General features: G+C 31.3%; 1 protein-coding gene across 1 annotated transcript in view; it reads left to right on the top strand.

Moving 5' to 3' along the window:
- Positions 1–17,580, top strand: part of Rdl (Resistant to dieldrin) — a 162,249-nt gene that overhangs the window by 129,553 nt on the left and 15,116 nt on the right. Inside the window, exon 7 of the mRNA XM_075305961.1 lies at positions 2,408–2,692. Coding sequence (XP_075162076.1) covers positions 2,408–2,692 — 285 coding nt within the window. The remainder of the gene's footprint in view (positions 1–2,407; positions 2,693–17,580) is intronic.

Below are 17,580 nucleotides of genomic sequence, written 5' to 3'. Positions count from 1 at the left end.
CAAAATTGTATTTCTATAGAAATTTTTTTCAAAATATTATTTCTATAAAAAATTTTTTCCAAATGTTATTTCCATGGAATTTTTTCTCAAAATTTTATTTGTATAGAATTTATTATCAAAATTTTATTTCTATAGAAAAATTTCTCAAAAAAAATTGTTTATAGAAACATTTTCCAAAATTTTATTTCTATAGAGATTTAACAAAAAAAAATACTATTTTTGGTACAATTCTACCAACTGTGGCAACCGTGGGGGTAATAAAAATTTATTTTCTATACATTGCATTTTCATGTTTTAAGATAATAAAGTAGTTGGAACCATTTTTGATTTGTAAAATTTGTTTAAATTTAACGAAAGATATTGTAGGGAAAATTGTTTGGGAATGTATGGAAAGTAGGGAACTTTTTTTTGTCCTTGTAGGGTAAACCGAACATTTTCGCTGGCAACACTGACTATGAGCTATAGTCAGATTGAGACAAAGCACCCATAAGCATGTACCCCTTAATTTTCTTAAATATGCAGCTGCGGTTTATCTCCCAGACCTATATCAATGTTACCCCACAAATGCTTACGATTACTAATTCAGTAAGAGTGGTTTAGGGTATGATATAGTCGGCCTGCCCGACTTTCTACTTTACTTACTTGTTATTTTTTATTTTGATAAGTTTCTTCATTTTTATTTTTTCACACTTTATCATATATAAGTTACATGTTATTTATTACACAAGCTCTTTTGTGTTCTAAAGGATAAAGAAAAAATATTGAATAAAATAATAAAACAAATAAAGACCTCGTTTTTATCAGCAATTTTTAGTTGAAAAAATAACACAATTTATGTTACAAAAAAAATATATTTTTTATTTTATATTGTTAGATTCTATTTTTTTCTTTTCATTTATCTATAAAATAACAAACTATTGTAATATCATAATAAACGTTGACTTTTGTATACTTCTCCTTAACATCAAAACTCACTCATAATTTCATTGGCATTGACTGTAGACTAAGTTCAACATTGTCAACTCATGTTGAATATAGTCAAATTCTTTACTTTTTTTATTTAGTAATTTGTATTCCTTATATACAGGAAGACACAAACAACATTGTCAACTCATGTTGAATATAGTCAAATTCTCTACCTTTTTTATTTAGTAATTTGTATTCCTTATATACAGGAAGACACAAAGCTAATACAAAAATGTAAAATATTAAAATCAAAGTCTGTCACAAAAAATCTAATGAGCTAGATTTTTGATAAAAACAAAGGGCTTGTTAATTTAGCTCATTTACAAATTGGCATTGAAAAAAATCATGAAAAATCCTTTGCACCACTGTGTATTTGTGCCTTTGTATCCGCAGCTTTGATTTAATATTGTTTGTTTGTGTTGTCACCACACAATTCGCACTTGTCATTAGCCTTTTCTGTATTTTTTGTGTGATTATTTGTGTTATTTTTGTCATAGTCCTCTTACTGACCATTTCATTCATTTTGTATATTTTTATGAAAGCAGTTATTGTCATGCCGTCAACATCACCCCACTTCCATTACAACTACCATGCAAAGCAAATAAATCATTTCATAATTTATGTCAGTCTAATATTTGTTGTCCGCTAAACAAGCATTTATTTTTGATTTTTTTTCCATTGTTAAAATATTTTTTTTTCAGATTTTCATGGTTTTGTCATTGTTTTATTTTTTAGTTTGAAAAAGTTGTTGATGGTATGCCAAATTGTTTATTGTGGAATTTTGTTTTTGTTGTTTGTCTAAATATCAAGAAAATTTAAACATTACAATATTACTTATGAGCTAACGTTTTTGTGTGAGTGTGTATTTGCGTGTCTGTATGTAATTAGTTATTAACAATATTTATCTTCTAACTCCTTAAATGAAATCCTAAGCTATTTTTTATTTCAAATTATAATTTCACAGGTTTCTTATTGGTTTTGTTCTTTTATTTCATTGCTTATGTTTTCTGTTTTGTTTTTTTAATAATTAAATGTTGTGTCTTTTGTGTTAATGATAATTTGTTGAGAAAAAATCCTTATAATAACGTAAATAATTTTCTACTCTACTTTTTTGCTACAACTCCCTTATAACACGGCCATCGAATGCGACGTTTTTATGTGTTTGTGACAACATCATCGTCATCTTCGAAAAAAAAAAAACAAAATCAAAATCATATAACCTTTACACTCAAACACACACACTTTGAATATATGGATACGTTATGCCACGTTATACATCGCCTCGAACGATAAACTATGCTACGATTACGTTAACACTAATGTAATTTCTAAATGTATAAACGAAACAACGATGTCGGGTGTTTAATGTCTGATGTTTGATGTCTACTGTATGGAAAACAAATAAAATTATGAAACAAAATTTGGATCTACAAAACAACAGGAAATTACTCGCGTCTGGCGTGTGAGATACAATTTGTACGCTCGATGGGCTATTATCTTATTCAAATTTATATACCCTCTGGACTGATCGTTATTATATCATGGGTATCATTTTGGCTTAATCGTAATGCTACACCAGCCCGTGTAGCTTTAGGTGTCACCACTGTGTTGACCATGACAACTTTGATGTCATCGACAAATGCTGCGCTGCCGAAAATTTCTTATGTCAAATCGATTGACGTGTATCTCGGAACATGTTTCGTGATGGTCTTTGCCAGTTTATTGGGTAAACAAAACTTAAACTTCTGACATTTTGTACATGTGTAACGTTTTCCGTATTACTCTTCTAAGTATTTGGTCTATATACTTATCTATCTCTCTCTCTTTATATATGTTTCTGTTTTCACCTTCTGAGTTTTCTGTAAAATTTTAATTTATGTTTTTGTGTTTCTTTACTAAAAACATGTATAATTTTCCGTTTTTTTTGTGAATTATTCTTGAAAGTGTGCCCTTAATTTCTCCGTGTACATTTTGTAGAAAATATAAATGACAATACAAAAACAACAAATATCATCAATACACCGAACCAATTCTGCTTACAAATTCAACAAAGCAAAAAAGCTGGCAAAATATTGCAACTCTCCCTTAAAATCAAATGATCTCAAAACTCTTGAGTTGCTGAGTAATCAAGAGGGACAAATATTTTACCAGCTTAAGGCATTGGTTTACTCACCATTCACTATGTAACGTACATATATAACTTCTATTACTTCTACCACACCTACTGTATACTATTACATAGCTCTTCTTCTTCTACTACTTCTATCTGTAAAATATTAAAAACCTTAATACAAAATTCAACTACTTTGCGAAACCAACATGTACTGTCTATAACCATATACTTCGTCAGTACATGTTGTATTCCTTTGTATACACCACTATACACCATTCAGGAAATTAATCCACACTCAATTTACCACAAAACTGAATAAGCTCCATATTTTATAACAAAAACTCTTACAATTCCAATGTCTATACAACCTCTCTCACTAATATCAAAATATATTTGATATGTATTTGTCTAAAATGCCAATGCTTATTGCGAATATTCACAAGAAACCAAAAAATACAAAAATATCGATCACACTAAAGAGCACTCCCTTACAGACTTGAAACACATACACGGAAAACTAACAAAACATTTATTTAAACTCACACACAAATATCAAATAATAAGCGTGCACTGAAAGAACCTGTTTCGTGATATTAACCAATCGCTAAATTAATTATATGATGATTGTTCAATTAACATAATTATTTGTTATACTTCAAATCTTAAATAAATATATACAGTAGAAGGTTTTGGAGAAATAATTCTCGTCGAAAGTTAATATAAATACTAATATGCATAATCCCACATGGGGGAACCATGTTCTACTGACCGCAATCGCAGCTATTTTGAAGATACCTGCTCCTGTGTGCATGGTAGTCAAAATAATAATAAAATGGTTCCCTATAAAAACAGTTCAAGGAAGAAATTGGGAACATTTTTAGAGAATCCTTGAATCGTGGACTCGTTTCTTTTTTGGCCATTTCTTCGAAAATTACATAATGCAATTTACGGAGAAAATTGAAGAGCGTATTTCATCAGTTTTCTATTAGGTAAACATTCCCAATAAACACAAGCATTAGAAAAATGTTTATATTTAACACGCTTTCAAACATTTTAAGCTAAAATGCAAGATGAGAAATTGTTGAGAAAATTAAGTTCGCTACAAAAAACAGACATTACCCTTAACCGTAAAATTCAAAACGTTAGCAATAATTTTCCAATACATTGGCGACAATTTCTAAAACTCAATGTGTTGACGGCAAACAATTTGCAAAGCCAATTGAATTTCTGTTGAGTATGGGGTTTACCCTCAAATTGATATGGTGTTGCGTATGCTTATCCTTGAGTTTATTTGGTTGCATCCTTCAGTGAAATTAAATCGAGGGTTAATACAACCCTCAAAAAAATTATAGCTTTTTTAAAATTATTTTAGTAATGTTTATGTTAGTTTTATCAATCGCGTTTTTCGTAAAACAATTCTTTCAGTGCAAGCCAAAAGTTTCTTGGAACACGAGAGGCTCTTTTTCTGTAAAAAAAAATTAGTTCTACAGCCCTCTAGTTTTCCACGAACACTTCAATGACAATAATTTAATTCATTGCAGAATAAAAGAATAGGAAAAAATGCCAAAAAGCTAATATAAAATGAACAGCAAGACACACAAGAAAGAATCTCTTTTTTCGTATTTGTTTCTTTTTTAAAGAAAAGAAACTTTGAACACCATCATTTGAAGAAAATAAATATAAACTCATTGTTGTTTGCGAATTTTCGCCTTAAATGCCACAGAGTTTCGCCGCAAGACCTTTTCGATCGAACCTTTTCTCGTTTTCTTTTTCCTTATATACTTCATACATAAAAAAACCCAACTATTTCTTATTTTATACGTGCTTAAAACATTACAACGTAAACTAAAGTCAATGCCGCCAAAAAAACACCAGATAATACTAAACTAAATAAAAACAAAAAAACTATGTACAAAAAGAATCAAAAACCCAACCTTGGCACGCGCGTCATGCATTTACAGCAGAGCAGCTTCGTAAGAAATGTTTAAAAGAAAAGTATTGAAAATAAAAATCAATCAAAATAAATAAATCTGAAATGAAAACTGATCACAGATAAGCCAACAGAGACAGACATCCGACTGTTAAGCAAAGCTAGATTATGTCATGTTTTCCCTGCACTTGGGTTGCCCCCCGTTGGCTGCCAGAGTGTCTATACACACTATTCAGTGTGGTATCTTGTTCATAAGAAAAAAGAACGAAAAGTAAAAAGTCATTGCTCCTTGTCTTTTAGATAATGGGCAATGGGATTGCTTCAGCATGGGGTGAAAACATGCCATAACCTGCAATGATACCCTGATATCATATACGCCCAGCTTCCGTCAAAACCAAGAGTCCAAATGAAAACAAAGAAATCAGCGACTAAAACATTAAACCACCGCCAACAATGAAAGTGTGTGGTAGTCTTAAGTTGAATGGGCCACTAATAGTTGGCTCCGCCAGTTCCCTGCTACTCTTGCATACAATATCCTGGCATCAACCTCAGCACCCATCCCCTAATTCCTCCTCCTTCTCCCTACTCCCATTAGGCTTTCTCTCTATATCATTTTGACTTGACTATAAGTTGCTACGAACAAGGTATGTATTCATAACTTAGACAAGATTTTTACCACTTAGACACTCAGCTTGCAGCATGCTGCATGCTGGGATCACTCAGTTCATCAACGCATAGATTTATAAAACATAAACGCAGCTGGAGGCACTTGTACCCATTCTGACACATCAGATGGACCAGGCGTGCAAGACAGATAATTTCATTTTTGTTCTACGAAAACCAAACACAAAAAGGATTTTTTGGTATATATATACATGTATATGAAACGCTTGTCACGCCAACCACAAAGCATAAATGAATACATTAAAAGTAAGTACACACGCAAAGCAAACCAAAAAAATTCAGCTTAACCAAAGACGACCATGTGATATTTGTTATACATAATATCACGTGTCTGCCGCAATTAGTTTTCTTTTTGTAAAAATGGTACAGGTATCCTGCTTTCTATAGCTTTTGGCGTCGTTCCAGCGGTTATCATCTGATATTCTACGCACTTCGACATAATCATAACCACCACAACCACTACCACCACCATGCAACGGCTCTATCCCTCTCCTCAAGCTAAAAAAAAAAACAAAAATATCTCAATTAGCATAACAACTATCATGTTTGACCTTAGGGAACGGTCTAAATTTGAAATCTACCCACCCCAAAAAGAAGGACATGAAATTAACGTGGCCTAATTGGATATCTCCGAAAGAAACAAAAACATATACAGAGTTCATAACCCACCGACAATTGAAACAATGCACCCATCCATTGAATATGAGCAAAAAGAAACGACTTGACTTTTAATCAGCATCAGTTATACATTGATTATCTCATTATGCAATGACCTAAATTTAAGGTCAAGGCCACCCGAAACATTTTTTGCGGCTCATTTTTGCAAAGACCCATGTTATGTATGGTGTTCTGTCACGAAGTATTCTACGAAAACGTGACGTAAAAAATGTTCGTGTCGTCTTTGCCTATTTGAAAATTTATCGACTCTTATCATATGTTTACTTTATCATTGACTTCATAACATAAAGTATTTAAGTAATCGTTATTCGAATACTTTAACATGACGAAATATCATTTCATGGTTTACATATATCATATGAAATAAGTAAGCGAACTCAAATACTTTAAATACTATATCATAAATTGTAATACCGATTGTCGAATACTTGAAATTTGAGTTTTTTTTCCAGACATTGAGATATATTCAAAATCAGATTTCGCAACATTTTTAAATAATAACTTTTTCTTGGTTAAATTTTTCATATATACGTAACTATTTTGTAATCCTCGATTTCTTTTATGGAAATAATAATATAATTATATTGTTTTTTTTTTTGAAATGTTTAATAAAAAAAGGTACACTCGTTGTTATTTTTATCCAATTACTGTTCAGCTTAAATCACAAAGTGAATGAATTCTTTGGTTGTAATCGAGTAATATGATTATTCGATTACTGACATTCTATTACAACGATTGATTTCAAAATGATTTGATAATTCGAATACAAAAAGATCTACTACATCAATCACAGTTCCTTTACAGAGCTAGTGCTTGACCAAACACTTGCCGGGTCTTACTCACTCACTTGATACAGATACTGTACAAAGCGATTTCTTCAACCGATCCCAATGTTATGAACAACTTCAGCTAAACTGTGGCAGCAGCACCAATACGCAAAACTAATATCACTACGACTTTTTTCTGTCTACCGAAATAGAGTAGTCAGCTGTTTTATGTTTGCTCTTTACTTTACAAAAAAACTTTATTTACATTTTGAGTCTTGTACAAGGTGAATTCACTATTGCTTCTTTTTCTTTTTATAAATAAACAGTACCCTGCCAACATTTGGGTGATAGTTTTATCGTCTTTCGCTAAGATGTCACTATTTCGGATCGCCAGGAAGTTTTCTGGTAGTAAAATCTTAAGCACAGCAATAATAAAAACAACTATCGCGTGGGGTGTTTCCGTTTCGAAACAAATTCGACTCTAACAGCGATCAAAAATCTAAATATAGACTCCATACATCGGCATAGCTAATTGGGCACAGGCATAGCGTGGGTGGCACAGAGGGAGAGCCTCTGACTTGAAAACGAAAGGTTCCGAGTTCAATGCTCGGTGCATCCGATCATCATTTTTATTTTGTAAAAAATAACTATCGCTTTTCTAACTACTTTTAGTCACTGGTTCGATTCCCCGATAACACTATCGCGTAGTGGGACATTTGTTCCCGAACGGAAACCCTAATTCGATAAGAAGATGATATCACCTGCAAAAGTTTTATCTTCCGCGGCGAAACTACTTCGATACACTTTCGATAGAAAATGTTTGCAGGGTATTTAATTATGCTCGTTTAACGATTTTACGAGAGCGAGAACAAAAAAAGAAAGAAACTTCAACTGGAGAGTAAGAGAAGTTCACACGTAATAATCGATAATCACAGTGATTTACTAGTAATTCGCCGTCGACGTGGACTACTCGGGTTTAGCTTCAATAAAAAAATTAGTACTTTTTAGTAACATTTTTATTGCCTTTTTGTAAAATGATTATTTTTTTCTATTTTTATCAAAATGGATTAGCTGTACTTCCAAAGTTAAATAATGCAACAAGAACTTGAATAACTGATTAACGGCGTTTTATTTTACTTAAATTTTTTCTTAAGTAAACTATTTTTAAAATAGAATCCCAGGGATATTACTTGAAAAGTAAAAAAATTGGGGTCAGTCGCAATAAAATCAATAACTTGGTTTATTGAATTGGTACACCCAGAGAAGGAATATGATCATCTCAAACATGTTTCAAGAGCAAAATATTATTTTTGGATGAGGATCATGTAACATTTTTATCGCAAACATGTTATTTTCTCGGAAATTATGTATTTGTTTTCGGAAAACATGTTATGTTTGGCGAGAAAACAACATTTTTGCGATAAACATGTTACATGGTCACCATCCAAAAATAACATTTTGCTCATATTCCTTCTCTGTGTGTAATACCACGTTTCAATTATTTAACTTTGATTTAACACCTAAGACTAATCGGCTCAGAATCTCCTTTCGGACTTTACATGACCGTTCAACTGTCTGTATGTTCATCTTTAAAATTTCGAAGTTTCAAAGAATTCTTTAGTTCTTCGTTGTTTTACAAAGTAAATTCTTTGGTTGTAAAGCCAAGCCAAAGCCAAACTTCTTAAAATTTGGCATAATAACGAGATTTTATAATGCTGCTGCAAACCCATTGGTAAAACCTATAAGGATCAATTTCCTTCTATCTGTCTGTCACCCACTCACACCAATTCTAAATTAAAAATTTCCACATATATAAAATTGATCTTAATTGAAATATATATGCGTATAAGTTTTGTATCGGTATAAAATAATATTTCGGCTTAGGTACATTTGTTTCGATCTAAACAAATTTGAAAGAAGCTTCAAACTTATTATTTCTATGATATTTTTGGTGTAAATTAATTAGGCTTTTAGGTCTTTAAATTCGAACATCTATGAAATAAATGAAAAATTTGTATAGCCGAGTTTGTACTTCAAAACTACTACAAATGTATGCTGATATTTTTAAAATAAGAAATACAGCTCTCCTTCTTTTTAATTCTTTTTCAATACATTTGACGTGAGAAGATATGAAAATATATAAATACTGCAATGTTTGATATATTGTTAAGTAAAGTAATAACTACTAATACATTTAACTTATATTTAAGAAACAAAAACTAAAATTAACAGTATATATAATTTTAACTTGTTTTTAAATAAAAATATATATCTACTAAGCAAGTATTATATAAAAAAAGATTTTATATTGTAGTTAGCAGCAATTATAATATATGTTTCAAATGACTAAGCTCTAATCACATATATTTTAAATATCTTATATTATTTAGAAAATTTTTGAATTGTTAAGTTTTTGTCCTTAGCTCTATTAGCATCTATGATTTTTAGCATTGCATATATATTTCAAGAAATAATGTATAACCAAGTTTTGATACTATTTCAGCTTTCGTGATCACATGAAAACGAAGTGCTTCGAAGAATTCTACGGATGATTTAACAAAGACAAACTGTAAACAACAACGTAATTTTATCTCTCACTATTGTTATATCAATTATTGAAATAAGTTTGATATTTGATATACGATATTCCAAACTTCTTGAATTCTATAGTATTTAGGGTTGTCTTTAGGTTTCTTTATTTACATACACTCAAAAAAAGTGAACCCTATATTTCACTAAAGCTGATTTAATTCTCTTTTAGTTCATGGAATTATTACGTTTTAAGAAAATTTCCATGCCATTAACAATTGTTTGCGTACGTAAGTTAACTTAACTAAAGCAGAAGAAAAAATTATACACAATTGAAGTATAAAGATGAACTAAATTCGTGTCTCCCACAAAATAGTTCAGAATTCCTTAATATTTGTAAATTTTACCAATAATGCGTCCATCATGAACTTCGTATGGCACTAAAGACATTTTTGCAATTTTGAACTCCAATTTTTTCCTTCAAACTACGAAATTTTCTTTAATAAGTGAAAAATAATAATTTTTCTGATAAATCTTCTCAAATTTGTCGAAAATTTTTTACTTGTTTTTGCGAAATCGGAGCGACATCTGTTTAGTTAAAATTTTCTACAATTAATCAAATTTTTCAACAATTAACTAAAATTTTCTTTCCTGATGGGTTCACTGTTTTTTCAGTGTATTATAAAGAACATTTTTACTCAAACTGTATGCGAATTAATCGCTAAAAATGCTTTTGCTATTGTTTTGAACCACACTTTAGATAATGAATAGTCACAGATACACTCCCTTCACCGATTTTGCTATACTCTATACCATAAAGATAATTTCAAGCTCACTAAACTATTCAGTTTATTGTGATATTACACGTGGTGAAATTCTCTCCCTCTCTCTCTGTTTTAGAGAAGTCTCAATCTACTCCGAAATTGGTGTTCGGTTCAAACTGTAACTGTGACAGGCTCACTAGATTATTAAGTCTCTTGTTATATTAAAGGTGGTGAAGTTCTTTGTATTTCTCTCCCTCTCTCTCCCCCTTTCTCACTTTCCTTCACTACTACTGTTGTACAAAGCATAATAAGTGTGTGTATTGACATATAGCACACTGAAAAAAAGGTCCCAACATTTGGTGTATCGTTCGTCTAAGAACCAAATTCTTAATCGATTGGGGGATGTCCGTCGGTCTGTTTGTCTTTTGGGCCATGGATATATCGACCTTTCGTCGATGCATAAAAAAGTTATGTCCATATATAAAATTATGCCAAAGATTAAATTCAAAATTCTTTAAAAAAAATGGCGAAAAATTAACAATTTTAAAATTTGGTGAGCTACACTCGGAACGATATGTTTAAGATCATGGGCGTTTTGATACTAATAAAGCTTTACTTTAGCTTGTTTTTACAGGGTACATCCATATCTGTAGCCATTTCATCATTACTGCATTTTGATTTTCGTTGAACACGAGCCATAACTAAGCGATCCACTCTACCAGTATATTATAAAATTTTCTTTTTGCAAGCGGACCTTGTCATCTTTGTAAGCATTCGCTTAATTAGTCCCGCATTAATTTTTCAAATGTGATGCTATTTCAGATTTTATTTCTTTCTTTCAATTTGGGTTTTCACATCTATGTAAACACTTTTCGAACAAAGAAATGGATATTTCCATTACTCTATTTGTCATGGCTATGTTTAATATCCGTTAGAATAAAGAAAATTGTAAATTATTGCGAAATATTTTCTTGTGAAGAAGAAACGAAGCATATTCTCTAGAAAAACATTTTTCGATATGCATTAAAAGTAATGATTTGGGAAAACTTCTAAGTTGCTTTTTATCTACTTTTATATAGAACACAGCATTATCTTTTGGATGTATATTCCATATATAACCATCAATTATAGTTGTGCGAAATATAAAATATTCGTTTTCAATTTTCGATTACTAACTGGAATTTAGATATCTATTCAAATTATTCACAATTTTGATGATGGCATTTTAAATTAATTGCATTAAATATTCATTAAAACTCATGTATGGCACTCAATCTCAAGTGTTGATAGCCATATAATTGATTTAGTTAATTTGTTACAAAATAAAAATAAAAAACAAGGATAATCTCCTCATCGATGGACATGTACTAGGAGAATATTTTATGAGCATGTAAAACATTTATAACCGCAGTAAGTAAGTAAATTAATTCAATATTTTAATGATTTGGCTTTAGATGACTTTGTTTATAAATAAATAAATTACCTGGAATTAGTGATGATAATGTTTACTAATTTTTTTCTATAATAAACAATTTATTCTATCTACATTAAATATTTCGAAGCTTTGTTTTTGGGAGACTAGCTAAACCAAAATTTTATTTAGAAAGCAATTCTCTCCTATAAACTTTAAGGTTAAAAAACAACAACTATAACTATAACTATGTATTTTATTTTTGTATATTTCTGGGATGGCATTACATTAACAAAAAAGACTTTAGAATTGCAACAAAAAACAGAGAGTAGTTTTTTGGCAATATATTCTTTAGAGCAATCATGACTAAAAAAAATAAAATAGGAATATATTGGATATTCGAAATAGTCTTTTCGTATTTCTAACCCAACTTCAACCATTTTTATAATTTTTTATATTTTTGAAAGTACTATATTGTACTAGAAACATGATTCCATCAGTGTAAAACTTTTGCGGTTTCTCTGCGAATAAGTGCAACAACTAATTTTCACAGGATTCTCTTGAAGCCAAATTAATTCCAAGTCCGTTGGATCAAAGTTGTGCCATGTTATCAACTATGAACGTGGTGCAGAGTCATACTGATGGCTTGCTTCATTCTCATCAATTGTTGACAGTAAAGTGTAGCCTCTGATAACCAGGCGTAAGCAGTTCATAGTGGATGATTCCTTTCCAATACCCCTAAATACTCAGCATAACTTTTTGCGGCGTCAAATTCGATCATGCATTAATCTTCATGCTACAATCATAATCTTTTTCAGCATCTGTGGTACCACAATGGACTGAATAGTCTAAGTAAGCGTACTGTCACAAGGACTAACCTAACCTAACCCAAAATGTCACCTTTCCAACAGATTATGGTATGACACATTGGGATTGCTTGCACTGGACATAGACGAGAATGATATCTATTGACCCAATACGAAAAGACTTTTTCCTCTTCCCAAGTATTTTTTATTTCGTAGCAGATTGACAAAAACACATTTTTAATGATAATCTTTTATTCTTTTTATTTGTTTTATAAAGTCTAACACCATTAGAAATTAAATTATTATAATTGTGCTTTTCATTGTCTACTAGATCTTTCGCATTTGTCTTCGAAGTTAATATAATACGGCCCTGATATACAAATAAGGATTCAAGAAATTTGCTGTAAATATTAGAAAGAGAGTTATTTCCAAAGACTTAAATATCTAATATTTCACTTTATTTATTACTACGGAAATATCTTATTATTCTCTTTTAGCACTGTATGTGCATCAACAAGTTTTTTACCATCAAATTATTTAAAGGACCTTGAAAAAATAAAAAAAGTAGCAGTGTAGGTTTTAATATATATATTTTTATTATTAAAAAAGAGTAATACAAATGTACTGCCGATTTATTGTTAATTGATACAAAACTATTTGAAACACATTATGGAACTTTAAAATATAAAACAAGGTACAACTACTAGCCAAAAAGATGTTTATAACTGCTATGTTTCTACAAGAAATTGTTAATACACGTAGAGAAGGAATATGATCACCTCAAACATGTTTCAAGAGCAAAATGTTATTTTGGTATGCTGACCATATAACATGTTTGTCACTAAAATGTTTTTTTCTCCTCAAATATAACCTGTTTGCCGAAATCAGATACATGATTTCCGAAAAAATAACATGGTTGCGAAAACCATGTTACATGGTCATCACCCAAAAATAACATTTTTCTCTTAAAACATGTTTGAGGTGATCATATTCCTTCTCTGGGTGTATATTTGTTCATTTCACATCTGGATGTACAACATCTGTGAGTACGTAAAGTGAAGTTTAATACATTTTTCTAACTTACTTCAAGAGGGTAATTTCTCATTATCATTCATCCTAAAATAAATTCATAAATCGTTGTATAACTGATGCTGTTTGTTTTTAATATTATTTTTGCATTAATAAAAATGCCAATTTTGAGTAATAACGCCATTGAAATAAGTTAAAGAAATGTATTTTCAGTCAGATCTTATGCCATAGAAGACGGGATTGTGTCCAATATGGTAATCAAAAAAAATATCAACAACAATGGATGTAAAGTGCAAAGACAATAAACTCTAGGAAGATAGGAAATTGGCTACTGAGGAGATCAAACCATTTACCGTGTTAGTTTCATACTCGAAGCAAACGCGTATACGACAAGTATTGACATAGCATTAAAATGCAAATAAAAATAAATTAAGTGCACGAAATAAATTTCCATAATGGGGAAAATGTAATTTTTTTGTTGTAGCCTAAAATTCAACATTGTTTCATTAAGAAAATTAAGTTTTTCATTTAAAAAATAAAAACGAAAAATAAATAAAAAAATTACAAACATGTATGGAACTAACATGGTAAATGCAACATTTGGTATGACGCAAGCCAATTTCCTATCTTCCTCAAGTTTATTGTCTTTGGTAAAGTGTACCCAACTCGTTAATTGTTTACCCTCCTTTATAAGATAAGGATATAATAGATCCTTCATCACGTTTGTAATAAATCCAAATAAAGGTCTCTAACCATACTTATAGCGATGCTGGTCTATTTGGCATATCTCTCAATTTTGGACAGTCTCCCGATTGCCCAAAATTTTAATTCAAGCGAACCGTAAGACCAATGTATCAATTGTGACTACCTACGGTATGAAAGTCTATTTGTATGGAGTTCCAAATCTAAAGTTATTTAAAAATCCATAAATACACACACATTTTTGGGGTAAATTTTTATACCCTCCACCATAGGATGGGGGTAATTTAACTTTGTCATTCCGTTTGTAACACATCGAAATATTGCTCTAAGTATAAAAGTATATATATTCTGGGTCGTGGTGAAATTCTGAGTCGATCTGAGCATGTCCGTCCGTCTGTTGAAATCACGCTAACTTCCGAACGAAACAAGCTATCGACTTGAAACTTGGCACAAGTAGTTGCTATTAATGTAGGTCGGATGGTATTGCAAATGGGTCATATCGGTCCACTTTTACGTATAGCCCCCATATAAACGGAACCCCAAAATTGGCTTGCGATTGCTCTAAGAGAAGCAAATTTCATCCGACCCGGCTGAAATTTGGTACATGGTGTTAATATATGGTCTCTAACAACCATTCAGAAATTGGTCCATATCGGTCCATAATTACATATAGCCCCCATATAAACCGATCCCCCGATTTGGCTTGCGGAGCCTCTAAAAGAAGCAAATTTCATCCGATCCGACTGAAATTTGGTACATGGTGTTGGTATATGTTCCCTAATGACCATGCAAAAATTGATCCACATCGGCCCATAATTATATATAGCCCCCATATAAACCGATCCCAAGATTTGACCCCCGGATCCTCTTAGAGGAGCAAAAGTCATCCAATCCGATTGAAATTTGGTACGTGGTGTTAGTATATTGTCTCTAACAATCATGCCAAAATTGGTCCATAACGGTCCATAATTATATATAGCCCCTATACAAGCCGATCCCCAGATTTGACCTCCGGAGCCTCTTAGAGAAGCAAAATTCATCCGATCCGGTTGAAATTTGGTACGTGGTGTTAGTATATGGTCTCTAACAACCATGCAAGAATTGGTCCATATCGGTCCATAATTATATATAGCCCCCATATAAACCGTTCCCCAGATTTGATGTCCGGAACCTCTTGGAGGAGCAAAATTCATCCGATCCGGATGAACTTTGCAACGTGGTGTTAGTATAAGGCCGCTAATAACCATACCAAAATTTTTCCGTATCGGGCTATAGTTATTTATAGCCGATCCCCACTCACACAAAAATTGGTCCATATCGGTTCATAATCATGGTTGCCACTCGAGCCAAAAATAATTTACTAAAATTTTATTTTTATAGAAAACATTGTCAAAATGTTATTTCTATAGAAAACATTGTCAAAATGTTATTTCTATAGAAAATTTTGTCAAAATTTTATTTCTATAGAAAATTTTGTCAAAATTTTATTTCTATAGAAAATTTTGTCACAATTTTATTTCTCTAGAAAATTTTGTCAAAATTTTATTTCTATAGAAAATTTTGTCAAAATTTTATTGCTATAGAAAATTTTGTCAAAATTTTATTTCTATAGAAAATTTTGTCAAAATTTTATTTCTATAGAAAAATTTTTCCAAACTTTACTTCTATAGAAAATGTTGTCAAATTTTAACTTTTAACTTTAAACTTAATTATATACGTATTTAATCGGTCTTTTTTAGTTTAATATAAACCACGTATGGACTATGTGGTATATATTACGGTGTTAGGAAGTTTTAAGATACCTTGCCATTGGTAAGTCTTACCGCAACCCAAGTAATTCGATTGTGGATGACAGTCTTCAGTAGAAGTTTCTACGCAATCCATGGTGGAGGGTACATAAGCTTCGGCCTGGCCGAACTTACGGCCGTATATACTTGTTATATATAGATTTTACACAATGAACATCTGCAAACATCTAAGATTTGTCCAAAATTTGAAATCTGGGGCTAATTAGAACCGTACTGAAGACGTCATTAAATTACAGTTTGCCTAAAACTCCGATTAAAATCCGATCAGATCGCTACTAAAGATGATTCCATACTGTGTCCTTTTTAAGTGGCTAAAAATGGATATTTTTAGACTATATGACTGATATTTGGATTGTACACGCTGAGAAGGAATATGATCACCTCATACATGTTTCAAGAGCAAAATATTATTTTTGTATGGTGACCATGTAACATGTTTGTCACTAAAATGTTATTTTCTCGTCAAATATATAGCATGTACACTAATTGTAATCATAATTTAGATCATAAATGTATTTATAAACAAGTCGTTGTGTGTATATGTGTATTTAGAAATAAGCCAAACAGAACTACCGCTCTTGAGTGAATTGGCATTTGTCATTTTTGCCCTTCTGGCATTGCACACATAATTTTAAAGTCAGTCTCGTGAGTTGATGGACAGAGGTTGGATGCAAGCGCAGTGGTTCTGCTCGTATATAATTAAAATAAACAAAACTAAAATAAAGAGACAAATCATATTAAATTTACTTGCGTCCTACAAATATAACCTGCTTGCCGAAATCAGATACATGATTTCCGAGAAAATAACATGGTTGCGAAAACCATGTTACATGGTCACTACCCAAAAATAACATTTTGTTCTTAAAACATGTTTGAGGTGAACATATTTCTTCTCTGGGTGTAAACTATTTTTAACTGTGACAAAAAAAAAAAAACAAGAAGTAGTAGCAACTCAACTGTACTAGTTCAATTGAAAGTAATTTATTCATCCTGATCGATTTGGAAATAACATGGAGGGGTCAACATTAAACAAAAATTGTCAAACATTAACATTTAAATTGTTTTAATGTTCTTCACCACTCGTCATTTTAGTTGTGAATTTGCAAATAATTTGGTATATAGCATTTCAAGACCCATTGTAAAATGTTCCATCGGGTAAGTAAATAGACTCAAATGAATAGAGACATCGCCAGAAATACTGACTATGCATGGGAACGCTGAGGATATGAATTACACATTGTATATGGTATAATTCATATCTGCAGTGTTAGGTATCCGATAAGTACTTAGGCTACAAATAGCACTTCATGGAGAAAATCTCGCTGAAATTTCTCCAGTATTCGTTTGAAAGAATGCCCTGCAGAAAAATGTTATGTACTTACCGGATTTCCCA

Source organism: Haematobia irritans, chromosome 4, assembly GCF_050003625.1.
Source record: "Haematobia irritans isolate KBUSLIRL chromosome 4, ASM5000362v1, whole genome shotgun sequence".
Classification (NCBI taxonomy): domain Eukaryota; kingdom Metazoa; phylum Arthropoda; class Insecta; order Diptera; family Muscidae; genus Haematobia; species Haematobia irritans.
The sequence above is the reverse complement of the archived record's forward strand: the minus strand, read 5'-3'. Positions and strand labels throughout refer to the sequence as shown.